At 40.9% G+C, this 19,306-nt stretch overlaps 1 protein-coding gene across 1 annotated transcript in view; it reads right to left on the reverse strand.

Moving 5' to 3' along the window:
* Window positions 1–9,162, reverse strand: part of VEGFC (vascular endothelial growth factor C) — a 99,817-nt gene extending 90,655 nt beyond the window's left edge. The window contains exon 1 of the mRNA XM_021694232.2: window positions 9,016–9,162. Coding sequence (XP_021549907.1) covers window positions 9,016–9,162 — 147 coding nt within the window. The remainder of the gene's footprint in view (window positions 1–9,015) is intronic.
* Window positions 9,163–19,306: the final 10,144 nt, after the last annotated feature.

The following is a 19,306-nucleotide window of genomic DNA, read 5'->3' on the forward strand; positions in this document are numbered from 1 at the left end:
AACAAAAATTTACAGAATTTGATAGCTCATTTCTGCCCCCCTCCTCTAGTCTTACTGTTGGCAGGAGTATTTTTAAGAATATTTTAAAAATAAGGAATTGCTGGGGCGCCTGGCTGGCTCAGTTGGTGGAGCATGTGACTCTTGATCTCAGGGTCTTGAGTTCAAGCCCCACACTGGGCATAGAGGCCTCTTAAAAAAAAAAAAAAAGAAAAGAAAAGAAAAGAAAAAAAAAGAAAAAGGAGGAATTGCTAGGACACGTTAGGGTTATCAGTCCCTCTCACTCTCACTTTCTTGCTCTTTAATTGCTAGCTGAACTACAAATTAGTGTATAGGCTATAGAGAATATAATAATATCATATACTCTGATTTTTTAAATATTCTTTTTCAATGGATTGTCCAAAAATATTTAGCTAGCTAAGAAAGAATACATAAGCCATGGCTGGCAATTTGAAGAGTGATTAAGGTAGGGGGAAGGAGGGGCAGCGTGTGTGTGTGTGTGTATGTGTGTGTATCTAAGCATGACCACTGTTTACACTGCTTGCTCTGTTTGGTATGTGAGCCATAAAAGAAAAATGTCTGTTATTAATATGTTTTATAAATGTTTCCAGATAGCACAGTGATGGGTGCTTACATAAGTCCGCAGTGGTCATCACTATCCATCAGAAATAATCAGGAGCATATAGTGGAGCTCAAATACCATATATGGGTGGCCCATGGAAAGAGAAGAGCAGTCACTGACAGACACTTCAAGGAAGGGTGCAGCTGAAAGTGGCTTCGGGGAAGCTTGTGGCCAGCTTCTAGTTCTCTTTTTTAGATACTTCTGCACAATAATGCCAAATTAAGCTCCTTAAGACACCACCTCCAGCCTATCACTCAAGAATCTTCAGTGGCTCCTGTTGTTTCAACCACGATCCAAAGTTAGGTCCTACTCCTTGGTTTCTTACACCTTCTACAAGATTCCCCTCTGTTTCCCTTACAGCTCTGGACTCTTCAGCCCAAGTCATACCCTCCCTGCTCAGCTCCTCAAGCTCCCTCTTGATGGCACTGACCTTACTGCCCCTGTACTTTGTTCTCACACTTCAACACCCGAAATATTCCCCCTCCTTTGTTTCTGTAACCAGCATCGACTTGTTTTCTGCAGCTGACCGAACGCCAGTCCAGCCTTTCCATGCTTGTCCACGCAGCCACCAGGGGCTTACCCAACAACTTCTGGTAAATCAGGAGACTTGCTTACAACAGCTCTGACACTGTCTGCATTTACAGTGTAACCCATTTCTGGTATTTTAAATGAGTAAGCTTCTTGTTCCTCACAAAGGATCCCATGCTTGTTATAGACAGGAATCACTCACTTGACTCTTTGGGCATCACTCACCGCACTGTCATTTCCTGCTTAGAGTTGAAGGTGCCACGAGTGAGAATTCATTAAAATACTCCTGAATTGAAGTAGATTTAAATGCGAGAATTTGGAGTAAGAAATCCATAAATCTGATACTAACAGGTAAGCAGTGTGAGCAGCAGCACCATGGCCTCCTTCCAGAGTCCCTCAGTTTCCCCTCCAGGTGGTCACTGGGGGAAGCCTTTGGAAAAGAACCACATTACAGTCCAATCCCGTACCCTTGCCCTGGGGACTGTGCTAACTTCAGATCCCAGAATTCTTCAGGAAACTCAGTGCCTATATATACATTTTAAATGTAGCCAACATAAAACCAACCCCTCACAGGGCTGATCTCATAAGTAAATACATTACTATTTCTTTAATGAAACTTAGAAATATTCACATTTAGAGGATAAATACTATAAACAGCCTTTCATTAGATCAGATCAGGGTTATAGCCCAAGTAATTTATGAAAATGAGCTTTTGGATTTCAGAACTGCACCAATGCCTCCTCACACTTGAAAGCCACTAGCACGTGATTGGTACCAGTAAACAGTAAGAATCTACCAGTGAAAGGTATTTCAAGGCATCCAATTGGTTGACTCTATGATGGATGTCCAGTAATATAGTGTCTTCTTCCTCTTACAGTTAAACTACAAACTCTGAAAAAGAGTAAATCCACCACCTGAATAACTTACATGAGGAAATTTCAGAAGAAACAATTATATAAATCTGTAATATTTACTGTAAATTTTAGAATTACGTTATAAGATAAATGAACTATCATCCCTTGTTTAAAGTTCTCTGTTATATCTCTTTTTTCTACTGTGAAAAATCAATGATACCTTAACTCACAATTTATACAGATCTGAACTCACAAATGTGCCTTCTGCAACAATTGTAGGACTAGGTAGTATTTATAGAATGCACATCTACCAGAAATAATGTAACTGGTACAAGATGAAACATTGTATGACTGGAAATCAGTGGAACTGTAATGCTTCTACCAACCACAGTTCATTCTTTCCAAATCCAATTATTCCTGAAAGCTCACTTCGCGCATAGGTGAGACTGTAGGCTTTCACTTAAGTTACATTAGTGCAACTTGGAAAAACTGTGTGATTGTCAGGAATTCTTGTTAGAGTTCTTGTTATGCAGTCATTCTTGCAAGGCTACTATGGATTTAGGCCATTTGTGACCACCCTTTGATCAGGGGGGCACCACATGGTAAGGCCTGGAAGAAAATACAAGTTTATTTCAGAGTTGTCCAATTGTAGGGAATTGGGACTTAAATAAATGAAAGTGGATAGGCTCTATGTGCAGAGTACCTCTTCTCTCTGCCTTCTTGCCCACAGCTACAACTTGCAGGAAGAAAGGAATATATATGGTCTTGGGTCTTTCACAAACCCAGAAGGCCCAAACCCATTATCACACTTTTCTAACATATGGGCTGCAAAAGTTTTTTAAAGAGAGAAGTGAAAGAAAAAAGCTCTATCCTTGCTCCTGGCTAAGTCATTTGAGTCTTGGGTTAATTATCTTTAATGAAATATATTAACATCCATCTCAGAAAGATGTAGTGATAAACAAACTTAACTTGTATAGCTCTCAGCTTGTCATGCTCTCTTCATGGCACACAGAGATGCTCAGGATATTGCACAGGAGACCTAATTATTATTGGAATGCCTACTCCATATACAGAGGTATGACTGGTCCCCAGGGAGTGATCTGAACCTGTAAATACCCCTACAGCTGCCAAAGACACCAGTGCCAGGAGCCCAGGTGACCTTCTTTCCTCTCCCACCAGCCTCTGAGTCCTAAAACATCCTAGAAAGAGCTATGAAACAGAACTCCTGGTTGATCCCATGTTGATAAGGAGGCCAAGACCCCCATCTCAAGAGCCTCAGAACTGGAAGGCCAGAAAGAAATCTCCCCAATCCACCATCCTCCACCTTCTCAGATCAATTCAGACAGACAAGAATAGAGACCCACTGGCCCTAAAGATGTGCCACTGATATCAGGAACTGCTTCCTACAAAGCAATTTTGATGATAATTGATTCTTTCTTTTTTTAAAGATTTTATTTATTTGATAGAGAGAGAGACACCACGAAGCAATTTTGATGATAATTGATTCTTAAAGTTTTTTTTAAAGATTTTATTTATTTATTTGACAGAGAGAGACACACAGTGAGAGAGAACACAAGCAGGAGGAGTGGGAGAGGGAGAAGCAGGCGTCCCGCGGAGCAGGGAGCCCGATGCGGGGCTCAATCCCAGGACCCTGGAATCATGACCTGAGCTGAAGGCAGATGCTTAATGACTGAGCCACCCAGGCGCCCCGATGATAATCGATTCTTGAACAAATGACAGCCCATCAGGTGTCCACAATTCAGAAGAAAGAATACAAAGAAGTAGAAACCAAAATGAAGGATGAATTGAGCTTTTTTATGTCCCAAACCATAGATCCCCAGCATCATTCAGAGTTGGGTCAGAAATCTCTTACAAGAGAGGAGGCTTACAGAACACTTCATCATATACTCTACGGCAATTCGTAATCATAAAAACTGTAGACTTGCCATGAAAGAGTAGATACTTGGGAAAAGGGGACAAGAATCCAATCCTTCCATTATAATCCTTTGCCCTCCTCAGTAAGGGGCTCTTAGGGACTGAAACTCTGGGCCTCCAACATAAATTGATGCAGAGTGAGGTGAAGTCACAAGAGAGTTCACAGGTTTCCACTTTTCACAGACATTTCATATTTTCCTACTACTGAACCTCCTTTCCAGAGATTGCTGCCAGAAAGTATGGACATTTGCAGTACATCAGAGAAATGTCATGGGTACCGCGACATGTAGCACAGAGAAAGCCGCAAGTCAATGACTACATATTAAGTTGCATTTATGGCCTAATTTAGTGGAATAAAATTTACCTCTCCATTTTCAATGCAGAGCAGTAGGATATGCAGACTGTTAATTTTCCTTTTGGGATTGTTAATAGTACTTGTCAAATGCTCAAATACTTTAAGGATATTACACAGTTTAAGTCCTGTTGATCCTAGGCAATTATTTTCCTCTAATGGGATGTAAATTTGTAAAGCTTAGGGGTGCCTGGGTGGCTCAGTCGTTAAGCGCCTGCCTTCGGTTCGGGTCGTGATCCCAGGGTCCTGGGATCGAGCCCCGCATCGGGCTCCCTGCTCGGCGGAGAGCCTGCTTCTCCCTCTCCCACTCCCCCTGCTTGTGTTCCCTCTCTCACTGTGTCTATCTCTGTCAAATAAGTAAATAAAATCTTTAAAAAAAAAATTTGTAAAGCTTATTTTGTTTCTCCAAAGAGTTTTTAGACTAGTAAAATCTCAAGTGATTTATGGAATAACGCTGTCATCATCCATCAACGATCCATGAAAAACAGTCTCTGCTCTTCTCTGCAATGCCCTAATCCTGCAAGTAGGACCCACATTGTCCCACGATTAAAATATTGATGCCAAGGTTCATTTCTTCCACTCCCTAATCTTTCTTATGAATTAGTCAACAAATCTATGGTTTCTTCCTCTGTGACAGCTTTGGCTTCTGTTCCCACTGCCTCAACTCTGCTCTCTTCATCACTTCCCTTCTAAAATACTGTTGTTGCTTCTTCACTAGACCATGCCCCCAGCAAATCTTTATGACCTCTAATCAATCCCAGAAATGATTTCAATACTTTTCTTATTACCTGTGTCTTTCAGGTGCTCAGAGCATGAATCACCCTCCGTAACCCACCTTAAAGTAGCTTAGATCATATGCAGTGCAACCCCACCCATCTCCAAAAACTTATTCATAGTTAAGATTCTTCACTGTTACTCCATATAACCCCTTGCCTTCTTACCTTCTCACCCCATCCACGACATGAAAGGGATTCGTGTGCTTGATATAGTCTAGTCATCTGCTGGAAATTCTCACCCAAGTTACAGCCCAAGTTTTGCCTCATGCCAAGGCACTCAGACCAAGTAGGCCACATGGCTGACTCTCTTGTGCAAACTTCAGGACACAGACAATGCTTTGGTACCATTCCCCTAATACCTCACAGTATTTTTTGTGCTTAAGCCTTTATTTTTTCTATTTGAGTTGTAAGCTCCTTGAAGAGAGGAAAAATGGCTTATGTCTTTTAACATGCTCCATGCCTAACAGATTACCCTGCAAACTCAAGTTACATAATGAAGATGCCAAAACCAATGAAATTAGTCATTGTTACACACCACAGATCGGTGACTCTAAAACTGTCATTGTGCATGAGAATGACTTAGGATGTTAGCTAAAAATGTATATTCCTAGACCCAAATCCAAAGATTTGGTTGGTCTCAGGTAAGGGGAATAAAATTAAAGACCTCTAGGGAATTCTAATGCAGTTAACACACACATGGTATTTTGAAAAACATCATCACTGATTAATCTGAAACAGTAAATACAAATAAAAACAAGTACAAAAGTATGCAGAATTATAAACAGTGGAGAAAGAAAATCTGGCATGTTGCAAACTAGTTGCCATTATTAGGAAGTTTTTTGTGATAGTAACCATAAACCATATGTGCTTTTACTATTTTCGTTTAAAATAGCTATTCTCATTAAAGTAATTAGTGTTACGATTAAACTAATCTCTTTTTTTTTGCATTTAAGCTATAAAGTAGGGATATTTAAAGTTATTTATGTAAAGCAGAAAATAAGTTATACTTGCTCATTCAATCATATTTGATCTTCTAGATTATTCCCTTAATTGATACAAGATTATAAATCTTTAAGCTTTCTTTTGTTGACTTTAATCTTTAACACAGGCATGTGCAACATAAGACATGCTCTCCTTGAATTCATTGCTCTAAAATATATAAGGATCTAGCTATTTATACTCCCTGCTAGCCCACTTTTTGGAATAAAAGTATACTATACATAATTCTCCCTTTTTAAATTATAAACAATTTTTTTCTTTTAAAAATCAAAACTCCCAACTCCAACCAATCAGAGTGAACTCTACGCAATCTCATGTGGGCAAATGATTGCATTTAGCCATCTAGTGCTCTTTCTAGGTTTTGCAGGTTTTTTAGTTGGATGATAATTTTAAATATTTCCTCTTTTTCCCATCATGCCTACTTAATTTTAATTATATAATAGGCAGTACTTTGCTTGCCTAACTTTTCTGATGTTGGCTTCCTTGCACTAACAGGAAACATTTTGGGATCTTTTAGTAAGTCATATAACTACGAATAATTAGAAAAAGGAACCTAATAAATGCAAATGTAAGTCAAGGAACAAGGAAATCTTGTTTGTATTTGTGATTTTACCTCCCATTTTTTTGTATGGCTTTGGGGTTGTGGTGAAGGACTGGACGGCTAAGCTCGGTTTATAGTTTGTGAGCTGTTTTGTATTTTTTAAACATAAAAATACTTCCTAAGTGTAAATTACCAAAACTCTGCATTTGTCAAAGATTTTGTATATTTAGTGTCTTTTATTTACCTTCTGAAATCTCTTCTTGGGGCTTCTGTAGTTCACAGGAAATTAATAATCAGTTCCTCTCCAAGCTTTACCTCCTCATGAGTCACTTCTTTAGGCCACTAGGGAGAGACATGGAGTCTTTGGACCACGTCTCTTGGGAATCTCATGGCAAGGACATAGCAATTTCGCTAAAGGCATTAAAGACACTTGCCCTGTCAAGCCTTCACTCAACCAGTGAGGAACACCTTAGTGCAGAAATAATATACTGTCTTATGGGCTGTGGCACTCAGAGATCTAAAGTGATGTTTCATCAAGTGAAAAAGAGTCCCTATCACATCCAGAATATCAACTCATATTCACCATACAGGATATAAAAGATGGCTAAATATGAAAAGCGAATAAAGATACATAAAGATTTTCACAGCAAAAGAAAGATTTGATTACATCACCAACGAATATGATTTTGAAGATGAAAAATAAATTAACTTGAACCTCCAACTGCAAGCCCATCCATAACACACATGCATGCGCACACATGGGCACATTCATTCAAAGCTGACCCAGCAGGGAGTGACTCTCATACAGGCTTTTGGCTTCTCAGGAAAGACTTCTCATTTTACTTCCTTCTTCACACTTTCCTATTATAAACTCAAATAAGTTACCACAGGCAATAATCTGCTCTCAAACAGGTTACGTGATCTCTTTCACCAGCCACCTCTCTGGGTGTTGCCTTACTAAGTCATACTTTTAATAATTTGACTCCTCAGAGACAGAAAGTGAATAGATATCATGATATCCAAGGCATTCAAATTACAGGAAGTGTTAATGGGTCTTAGGCTACATTTTTGTGGCATTTAAGCACAGGAGAACATTCTCATGATAATAGTTCTACCAACATTAAGTATTTGTGTTGAAAATTATTTTACAAATCACTTAATACACTCTGTTCTGCAATTTAACACATTTTTTTTACTCTCAAGGTTTTTTTTTCCCTTGACCCCTATATTGAATTACAAATTCTGTTTTTTTTTAATAATTTATCCCCCAAATTTAAAATTTAAAGGTAGTTTGTTTTTTAAAAAATTATTCTTCTCAATGGTAAAACGTGTTTCAAAATATAACTGTGAAGGCAATTCAGTTTCTACACATTCAACATATGTTAATCAAGTCACCTCCCAGTTGACAGTCACACACCACTGGCCAGGGGTTGAAATAAAGCATTGCATTCTGTACCCAGTCAGGGGTACTGCAAGTCTTTGAAAAGAGGCGTCCCATAGTATGTCCAATACAAAACTTCTTCAGGAGTTCCAAAACCCTATTAAGCATACTATCCATCCTTATGTCAGATCTGAACGTTTTAGGTACACATTTTGGAAGAGCAAGTCAAAGCTGGCACAAATACAGTAACTCCTTGTTGAAAATCAGAATATCTCAAAAGTGCCTTGGCAACACTTTCCGGCAAAGGGTTAAAACATCTGTTATTTAATGAACAAAACAATCCACCTTACTTTTCAGTATTTTACCAGATTTCAGAAACGCAGAATTTATAAAGTTAAAAAGTCATGCCTGATTGTGATCTACATGAGATCCTGCTGCAGCCCAACTCTGGCCAACTTCTCCAAGTGAATCTGAAGTCTTAAGCCCTCAAGCCGGTGACTAAATTCTTTTTACACTTTTCCTAAAATCGCCTAGTGCTCCAAGCAAGAGGAACGCTCCGGGAAAATTAACCTCGGTTGCCTGGTCGTCCTAGCCCCTGAAGGACTGCCACTAATCTGATAGGGAAAGAATAGAGCACTTCCGACCGGGACGAACCCGGGCTCTCCGGAGCCGCGCGCCCCGCGAGGGCTCAAGCCCGCTGGGCGCACCCGCAGGGACTGCTCCCAAGCAGGTTGTGATCTCTATCACCAGCCACCTCTGTGGCTGCTTCTACCTTGCTTTCTCCTGACTTGCTTTCCTACTTAGTAACAACTTTATGCAAAAAACAAAAACAAAAACAAAACAAAAAACAAGAAGAAAACTTTTCTCCGAGGAAGCGCGCAGTCCGCTCGGTTAACTTTGGACGCAACGTCCGGAAGGTGAAACAGCAACACACACTTTGCGCGGCTCCTGGGTCCACAGGATCCCGAACACCCCAGCGCCCCCGCCGTCGCCCCCAGCCCGACCCTGGAGCGCGCGGCCGCGCACCTACCTGGGCCTCGTCCGCGTCCGGCTCCGCGTGGGAGAAGCCGAGTCCCGATTCGAAGGCGGCGGCGGCGGCGGGCGCGTCGCGCGGACCCGGGAGCAGCGCAGCGGCGAGCAGGGAACACGCCAGAGAGAAGAAGCCCAGCAAGTGCATGGTGGAAGGACCGGGAGCGCGGCGGCCGGTCCGCGGTGGGGGCGGGGTGGGCGCGTGGCGCCCCCGCGACGCTGCGCTCCCTCCGCAGAGAGCCGCCGGCGACCCCCGAGGGCGGCCGGAGGCGGCGGCAGCGGTCCGCGGCTCGGCGCTCCCAACGCTGCGCGTCGCGCTCCTGGCCAGTGCCGGGGAGGGGCGCGGGGTCAGGTAAAAGCCTCACAGGAAACCGGACGTCCGAGCTCCCCGCATTCGGGGCCCGCGAGGTGAGGCGAGGGCGAGGGCGAGGGGGGACGGCTCCTCGGTTCGCCTTTCTGTTTTCGCTTTCTGGCAAGAGGGGGGCAAAGCCGACCCCCTCTGCGCTGTTCGGCCCCTCCGACCCCCCCGAGCCCGCGGCCCCCTCCTCCCTCCCCTCCCCTTCCCCGGTGCAGCGAGCGGCGGCCGGGAGGAGGGCGGCGGGGCGCCGCGCGGCCAGGCCGGGGAGCTCGGCGGCGCGGGCGGCTCCGGAGCGCGGGGCGAGCGGCGGCGGCGGCGGGCGCAGGGGCAGGGCATGGCTGACGCGCCCTCTGCCTGCGCTTATGTGAGAGAAAGCGGCCGAGGGAGGGAGCGTGCCGAGCCCGGCCGCCCTCCCCTCTCACTTTCCCTCGGAAGCGCTCCTCGCGCTCCCTGCTGCCCGCGCCTCCGCCCCGGCGCCCCGCGTCCCCACCCCTCTTCCCTCCCCCTCCCGGGAGCGCGGTCCGAGAGGCAAGTTCAGCTGGGGCAGGCGGGCCGCGCCGGGCGGAGGGGAGCGCGACTAAGTCGGCGTACTGGGGAAGGCCGGCCGACCCTTTGTCCTCGGCAGCTCCCGGGCTCCTGCCCTGTGCCCGGCACGCCTCGCCCTGCGCGCCCCGCTCGAGGTTTGCAAACTGTCCCGGAGTTCCAGAAGGTCCGAGAGAAAATCATCACAATGGCGGAGACCCCGCCGGGACCTTGGAGCCCGCCGCGGGCCCCTCTTTCCCTGCATCTGGGTAACTTAATGTGCAGCCAGAACTACGGGAGAGAGCTCAGAGTGCAGCGCGGGCTATTGGGATGAATGCTAATGATCCCCTTGGAATGGGGGATCCCGCCAGGAGTGGGGATGAAGAGCCAGAATCTTCACGGGAAGGAAAGACACACAGTGTCAGTTTCTGCAGGAAAGCTGAGTTTCAGTGAGAAAGGGAGTGATAAAGAGACACGTGTGTTTTTCATATTGTAGAAAGTGACATCTGCAGAAAAGTCACTGTATTTCCCCCATTGGAAAATCACGTTGTGGCGCCGATTGCCCTGCTGTCTCCCTCCTTGGGGCTGACTGGACGAGTTGCCTATGACCTAGCTACAGGGTTTCAACGGTGTACAGAACATGGAAAACCCGAGCTACTTTTAAATACACTGACCATAAAATCTTAGACTGAGAAGAGACTTTGTTGCCTGATTCAACTCTCTTCAAGTTCTGAAACTCCCCCCACCCATTAGGTACTTGAAGGCTCAAAATATCTCCAGGGACAGGGAGTCCTCTGTGCTTTTTGAAAATCAACATTGCCGAAAAGCATTTCCTTCCACGTCTCCATTGCTTTCGACTTCTGGACTTTACACAATAAATTTAATCTAACTTCCACATGTGAGTTCTTCGAATATTACCCTTTTTATGAAAATGACAGCTCCAAGTTCCCTCATCAACCTTAATCTAATTTTCCATGTTCTTTATATAGTCTACTGCTCAGAACAAGGCTCAGTAGTGAAAGTGTTCTACAAGCATGTAGAAAGTGTCTTCTTTGTCCAGCCATTGTGCATTTGTTGATACAGCCTCGAATGGAGTTTATTTTCTGGCAGCCAAATGAGTATTGAGTCACCCTACACTTAAAATCTAAATTCCTCAAGAATTTTTCATGTGTACTGCTGTTCAGTCCCATGTATATTACCTTGCATTTGTGAAGTTGGTTTACTGTGCCCAAGATTTGAGCTCTGTTATTTATTATGTTCTGTCTACTCCGTGAGTCGTCCCAAGATCACAGCATGTTGAGATGTTTTTGGGATGCTGGCACCCTGGGTCTGCTACACTTCTTGCTGTCCTTCTACTCATATTTCATCAGTTTGCCGTATTTATCTTCAGATACTGATAAAGCTGTGAAAAGGGAAGAGCTAAAGCCAGACTAGTAGGACTGAAGTAGAAGCTGGAGCTTCTTTCTAACCATTACCTATTATAGCTATTCTCAACTTTGCACTTAAAATACCAAAAGGAGATTTCAAAAATACATGCTTGAGTGCACCATCAAGGATTCTGGTTTAATTGGACCCTAATAGGCAACCACATTGAGAATCTCAGGCATTTGCAACACTCCTAGGGCCTGGCAGAGAGTGAAGACTGCAAATTAACAGAATCAAAATGTATCAAAAATGTATCATGTGAACTGATTTATTTTATTTGAAATACAGCTGTAAGCACATACAGGCTTTTTTTCCTCTCAAAAATGTTACCGTTTTACCACTTATTATTTTAAGTAAAAGAAATGCTGGCAAAAAGTATCCTTGAGAGAAAAAAAAGACTGCAGTCTCAGAAGACCATCCTGCATTCATTGTTGGAGTGTCTTCACTGTAAAAAGGGAGAAGTTCTCTGCTCTACCTTTATCTGCCACTTTTGGCTGTTGTGCATTCTTTGGAGAGCAGTTGTAAATTTACCTTAGTTTTCTCTGGACTTTTTTTCTTTGAGACGTTATTCGATTTTCTTTTTTTGTTGTTGTTGGAAAAAGATGTATGAAATTTTTTCTAATAGTTTTTAATTTTATTATACTTAGTTGTACTCTAGATGATGTTGAGTTTAGAGCTGCATTGAGGCTTTCTTGGTGACTTTATACACGGTTGATTTTGGAACCAATTCTGTATGTGCTCTTTCTGTTGGATATTAAGTTTGAGCATATTGTAATATTTGTCCTGAGAGTGAATTTTATTTATTTGTTTATTTAATTTTATTTATTCATGAGAGACAGACAGATAGGCAGAGGCAGAGGGAGAAGTAGTCTCCCCACAGAGCAGGGAGCACGATGTGGGACTTGTTCCCAGGATTGTGGGATCATGACCTGAGCCGAAGGCAGACGCTTAACTGAATGAGCCACCCAGGCACCCCTTGAGAGTGAATTTTAAAATGAAATGTTCATGATGTTTTTTAAATTTATTTTTTAAGAGTTTATTTATTTGAGAGAGCGTGAGCAAAAGAGAAGGAGCAGGGGGAGGGGCAGAGGGAGGGGGAGGGGCAGAGGGAGAGGGAGAAGCAGACTCCCCACTGAGCAGGGAGCCTGCTTTGGGGTCCTGGCTTGATCTCAGGACTCTTGAATCCTGACCTGAGCCAAAGGCAGATGCTTAACCTCCTGAGCCACCCAGGCGCCCCCATGATGTTTTTTTTTTTTTTTTAAATCAAATTTTTCGTTTACTGGTGTATGCCTGTTTTTGTAACATCTGATGTTTTTATTTGAAATTCTACTTTTATTGGTATTAAATCAGTCTTTGAGAATTGAGACCATCTGTGAACATGACTTGTGGGAAACCATAAACCTCCTTATATCAAAGTGACTTAGTTACTCCTTATAGGAAACTTTAGCCTAGGAAAGGTAAGATTGCAAACTAGTAATTAAATCCACTGTTTGCTTCAGGAAATGCCCACAAATCAATATATTTGAGACAATAACTGAACTCTTGCAAACAGCCTTATCAGTAACAGTTTACTCAAGACCCTCACCTACATGTGTCAATCAGTCCTAAACCGTGACATCACAACTTTGTCCAATCCTACCCAACTCTCCACTTTGAAAGACCTACCTTAACATACTTGAGTCTTGACTCTAAAGTCCTACAATTATTCTAGTTCTGACTTATCTCTCCTGAGACATTGCTAAAACTGTCACAATGGTGTTCTCCCTTATTGCAATAAATCTACTAAATGTGACTTTTGTTTATTGAAAGGTTATCTGGTGATATTTTGGGGAGTTCAACCACCTGGAAGTCTCACCAAGATCCTATTGAAAATCCCCTTTGTACCAAAGCCCAAGTCCCTCAATTCAGAAATGGGGAGCCACTGAGGCCCACAGTGATGAGGTAAGTCTTGCGTTAGATCTCATTTCCAGCCTGTCTTCATCAGGCTATCAAATGCTAAGTGTATTTTGTCCTGGAAGGTTGCCATTCAGGTATTCTTTGGTTATTTGATCAGATTTGTAGACGTATATCCCTGGGAGAAAGCTGCCTCATTATTAGCAACATTGCTTTTTGTCAGTACTCTTTTCATTATCTTCTATTATTAATGGTTAGCAGGAAGTTCATGTTCAAACATTATGTCTTCTAAGACCTGTCAGGTTGGCCATTGGAAGCTGCCTTGCCATTAGTTTGGGTGCCCAGGACATAAGGTCAACAAACCACAGATTTGACTGACCACTGCTAGACTGTCATGTGTTCATCTCAGCCTAAACCCAAATTGTGTCTTCTGAAAGTGTCTTGAGTGTATTTACTCTGTAACTAATACATGTAAGTCGCTTCCTAAATGGCATAATTTTACCAACAATAGTTTAACGTCAGTAGCCATTTTGGGAAACCTTTCATTGGAAAAAAATTATTCATTTGAGAAGTGGTTTAGAGTGGAAAGGGAGTAAAACTGCAAACGTTCAATGACCTGCATTCTTTTATTGGTATGCAAAAGCTTGCAAGAGAATTCAGATGCCATGGTTGCCTCTCTAAATGTTCTGGTGGAGGGAACCAATGAAAAATGTGAAAGACCATCTCTTTTTTAGATCTGCTCAAACCACAACTTGAACATAAAAGTTTTGATCTTACTCTGCTTCTATCCTATGGCCCTCGATTATCCCCTGCCTCCAACACTCCGACCAGCTGTCCTCTCCTGCTGGTCAGCCACCCGCTCTGAAAGCTGAGTTGTCTCTTAAAGTTAACCAGATCAGAACAAGCCCCTTATGGTGGAACTTAAGCCCTGATTGTGGTTTGAGCTGAGAGTGATTTTCAAAGGCTTTCCAAAGCCTGTGCAGGATAGGTGGAAATTTACAGAGCAATTTGCGGTGGTTGTAAGAACATTTAATTCAGCGTTCCCAGATCTGTATCAATTGATTTATATGTTATTAGGAACCTCATATGTGATAAAATTCAATGGAAAAGGTGCTGTGAATATTTTGATTGTGGCTTAGAAGACCCCAAATCCCGTAATAAAATCAGAGGAACTTAGAAAAACTATAAATATTAGACAAAAATTTTGGAGACCATTCCCACAAACAAACAAATAGATGAATACATTGGAGACTTTGGGAATAGGCTCTTTAACCCCTTTGGAAAACATTTAGGTGTAGCTCTTAGAGCAGATATGACCACAGCTCTTTCCTCACTGAATGGCCTTAAGTCAGAAATAGGGGATTTAATATGCAAGCAAAAACTGGAATGGAAAATGGTCCTGTTGCTAGACCTCTAAACCCTTGCTGAGTAAAACCAAAGGGAAAAAAGGAAGTATGAAATCAATGAAGTTGCCACAAAGGACAGTCAAGCACTCAATTTCTCACTTTCCCTTAAACTCCCAAAGATTCTTACTGAGGAATATTTTTTGTGACATAACACCTGTTTTAGAGTATGAAGATTTTTGGGGGGAAAAATGCATGGGGATAATCTCTGTCAACTTGGCTGCTTGACGTCATCAGAAGCCTTCAATTGGAAACTTGCAAACATTTAACAAGAAATTACCCACTCCAAGGAAGACAAATTGATCACTGTACTTTTATCAGCATTGGTGAGAAAATTTTATTAAGGTTGCTGAGGATGTCTCTGGTTTTATGTCTCATCTGCATCAGATTAATCTTGGTAAAACTATAAAGATGCAATGTGGAAGAACCCAAATTTTAGGGTACCCTTGAATACTTACAAATGTGTTCATAAAATTATACCTTGTGATGAAGTTTGAATATCCTAGTTAATATTTGCTAATTTCAAGGTGGAATGAAACTTTTGTTTGGTGGAAAGGTGTAGTTCTTATAGTAGCAAAAAATTACTTGACCTTCTGCTTTCAATCTGGGGAATTCCAACCTATTTCTCCACTACCAGAGGCACTCAGTGTACTGGGATATTACTGGAGAACTTTGCAAAGCCTTGATGTCACCTCGGACATTTTATTGTTCGTATTACTCTCAATCCTCATGAAAAACAGAGAAGGTGAGTGGTATTTTTAAACTCAAATGAGCACTCACTGACTCTTACCATAAGAATGCATCACAGGTCTCCTTTCAGGATGCACATTTCTACCCCAGTTCTAAGCTCTACCTTGCTTTGGGCAGATGTGGCAAAACACTCTAAGAGACTCAGGCAATCTAATCAGTCTTAGTACTAACAGGGATGAGTTGCATTTCCTTCATCTTCTCCTAACTGGCCTCTACATGACCTAAAAAACTCAGACTTTGTCAGCTAGAAGAGACACCATAAAAAATGATGAGGACCCACAATGGATGGGAACTCCAGTAATTTTTGACCACTAGAACAGCAGTTAAACTTGAGAAAGTAAATACTTAGATTCATGTGTCCCAAGTAAAAAAAAAAAAAAAAAAGTTTAACCCCACTGACAGCAGGACAACAGGATTGATTTTCCTTTAGAAAATTTGAAATTAGGAATTCTTAAGAATTCTTTAGAAGCAGTTGGTCTTGGGTGGAGAGAACTTCCCCAACAGAGCTTTGTGCCAACACTGCAAGATGGCAACTGCAGAATGTGGCCAGCCTCCAGCAGAGACCTACAGAACTAGATTTAGTTGACTGGGACCATGCTTGAATCCGAATGCTTTTTTTCTTTTTCCTCCTAGCAATTTTCCTTCATGATTGTAGGCTTAAGGTGCTGGGTAGGTAAACAACGATTGTTATTTCTTAACCATGAAAAGTCAAGGTCTCTAACTTTAATACTGCTTTCTCTGTCCTTAGTCATTCCTTGCTGTGACTCAAAAACTGGGAGAAATGTGTGCATATTTTATCCAAAAAAAACAATAGAGCTCGGTGTTTTGCACACATTTGCATATGAGTGCCAACTGGCTAGTGCCAGTCCTTTGTTATGAAATATTTGGTTTCATCCATAATTGTACTCAACCACAAATTGGCTTTTTATGTGGAAGAGAACACAACAGGACAGGTAACCAAAATCCAAACTCCTTAGAAAGAAAGGTTTCTGCCTCCACTGAAACCACACTCAGGGACCATTTCTTAGAGATAACGTCTGTAAACAAGCTTTCATGGAGGAAAGACTCAGAAAGGGAACAAGGAACAGATGGTTTGTATTTAAGATCTGTCTCACATTTACAGACCTTACAAAGAAGGCTTAGTATGGAGATACTCTTGATTGCCTATCAGACCTACCCTGACTGACCTTTGGTGAACCTCTCTTCACCTCATGGGGTTTATGTGAATATTAAATTAGTTAATATATGTAAAAACTTAAAATAAAATGTAAAAAACATAAACTTGACATTTAATACTTTGAATAAATTTTGGATAAAGAATGACTAATAATTATGAATTAATATTTAATTATATGCTGTTAATGTGTTGGTAATCTTTATTCCTTCCTTATATTTATTATATTTTTTCTGTTAGTCACCCTTATAATTAAATAATTGTTCAAGTGGATATAAAATTCTTGCACTGTCTTTTCTTGAGCATTTTAAAAATGTCATTTCATTGCATTTCTCCATCAAATACTGCTACCAAGAAATCTGAAAACAGTAATAGTGTATATCCATATAATGTCTATTATGTATTTGGCTGAATTTTTATGGGTTTTATATATTGTAATGTATTTAGTACTCCCAACAATCTTACGACATGGAAATTATTATGATCTGTATTGTGTAAATGAGAAAACTGAGCTATGAAGAAGTTAAATATCCTGTTTAATGTTAGAGATAGTGCTCATGTTTGATAGACCCTGGATTCAAAGCAGGTGGCACCAGACCAGGAGATTAAGCACTGCCCCTACTTACTGCCTCCTTTCGAATATTGCTGTGATGCTTTTCCTTGTTAGATGATCTGCCATTTCTTGTTAGAAAATTTTAGAATGTTCCCTTTGTCTTTGCTGTCGTTGAATTTTCCTGTAAATATCCCTAGTGGTTTATTTATAACTTCTTTGGCACACTTTGGGTTTTTTTCTATCTGAGTTCATGTTTGTGTGTTTGTGTGTGTAACTTCTGCAAAATGATGGGTCATATGTCTTCAAATAATTTATACAAGCTATTTTCCCTTTATATTTTTCTGGAATGTTTTGTATACAGATGTTGACATTTTACCTTTATTTTCATGTGTTAACTTTTATTGTTTTCCACTCCATCTGTTCATCCTTTCCTAATGCATCCTAAAATTTTTCCCCTAATTTTGAACTTGCCCCCCCATTGTTGATATCATCAATGATTCTTCTTTCTCCCTATGTATTTATACATATGTAATATTTCTGCCATAATATACAGGTTTCATAATTTACTTTTTTGACACTTTCCTGTGATTATTACAAGGATTATTGAAATTCCACCACTCACCAATTGTGATTGCACATCCCTCATACTTAAGAAAGAATATTGGCCAGCTCAGTTGGTAGAGCATGCAACTACTGATCTCAGGGTTTTGCGTTTGAGCCCCATGTTGGGTGTAGAGATTACTTAAAAATAAAATCTTAAAAAAAAAGAATACTGGAAAGTCAGTTACTAAGTATGATGTTATTAGAGGGAAAAATCTTGATCAACTTTTTAAAACTGTATTATTTACAAACATGAGTGCCATAATTATTATAATTAATGAATTATTTGTGAGCCATCTCAATTAATTACAACAATTGGTAGTCATACGGTTGTTCTTAAATATCCATGTGCTTACAGAATTGATTCCAAAGTACTTACAATGGGATGCAGTTTCTTTCACAATATTATGACAGCCCCACCTTTCTGGGTTAATTCCCCATTACTTTTCCATTATGTGTCCTATTTGCCAACCTTACTAGAGGGGTTTTTGTTCCTCAGTCACACCAGATAAACTGTCTCACCAATGCACATTTTTCATACTATTCCCATAGGAGGAGCAATTCTTTCCAGTCTTGATGTTCACTGAAATATTTTAATTTTTATTCATTTCCTTATCGTCATTGTCATGGTCAAACATTCCTTTTTAATCTATCAGAATGAATTCTTTCCTCCCTCATGCTTCATTATTTTTCTATATTTCATGATCTAAGTGTATGTTTTATTTCATCATATGCTTACTTATTAAAGGTATTTTCTCAGTGATGAGCATGGTGCCTGGAATCTTATAAATACTTAGTTTATGGTTGAACAATGAAGGAATCTCTTGTTTCTCGGGTTGACCAAAGCCCAGATGTTTCTTCTTCTCCTGCTCATTCTCCTTCTTTCCTTCTCCTTCTCTTCCTCCTTCCCATTCTTCTTTTCCAACCTGCTCCAAATTACAATCTGATAAAAATCATATTTGCCACTGCCTTAGCCCCCGTGTTTAACACCAGCCAGCTTCTGTGTAGGGAATGGATCTCACTCATCAGTGTATTTATTTTAGCATCTAGCACAAGAGTTTATTGAATTTAATTAAATGTGAGCAAGGAATTTGAGACAAAAACTTATTCATTTATTATTATAACTGCTTTTAAAAGATATAACTGACATACAATAAACTGCACATACCTAAAATATGCAATTTGATAAATTTTGACATATGTACACATCCATGAAATAATCACCACGATCACGATTGTGACTATATCTGTCACTCTCAAAGGTTTTCTCAAGTCACCCACTTCTGCTCCCCCATGTCCAGGCAACCAATGAACTGTTTCCTCTCATACAGATAAGTTTACATTTTCTATAATTTTGTATAACTGAAACCATATAGTATGTACTCTTTTGGGTCTGATCTCTGTTACACAGCATCATTATTTTTAAAATTCATCCATGTCGTCTACTTTGTGACAAGTTCATTCCTTTTTGTTTCTGATTAGTATTCCGTTGTATAGATATACCATAATTTGTTTACCCATTCATCTCTTGATGAGCATTTACATTGTTCTAGTTTTTAGCTATTACAAACAAAGTTTATATGAACATTCTTTTAAAGAACTTTATGTGATAAA

This window comes from Neomonachus schauinslandi, chromosome 2 (assembly GCF_002201575.2).
Source record: "Neomonachus schauinslandi chromosome 2, ASM220157v2, whole genome shotgun sequence".
NCBI lineage: Eukaryota > Metazoa > Chordata > Mammalia > Carnivora > Phocidae > Neomonachus > Neomonachus schauinslandi.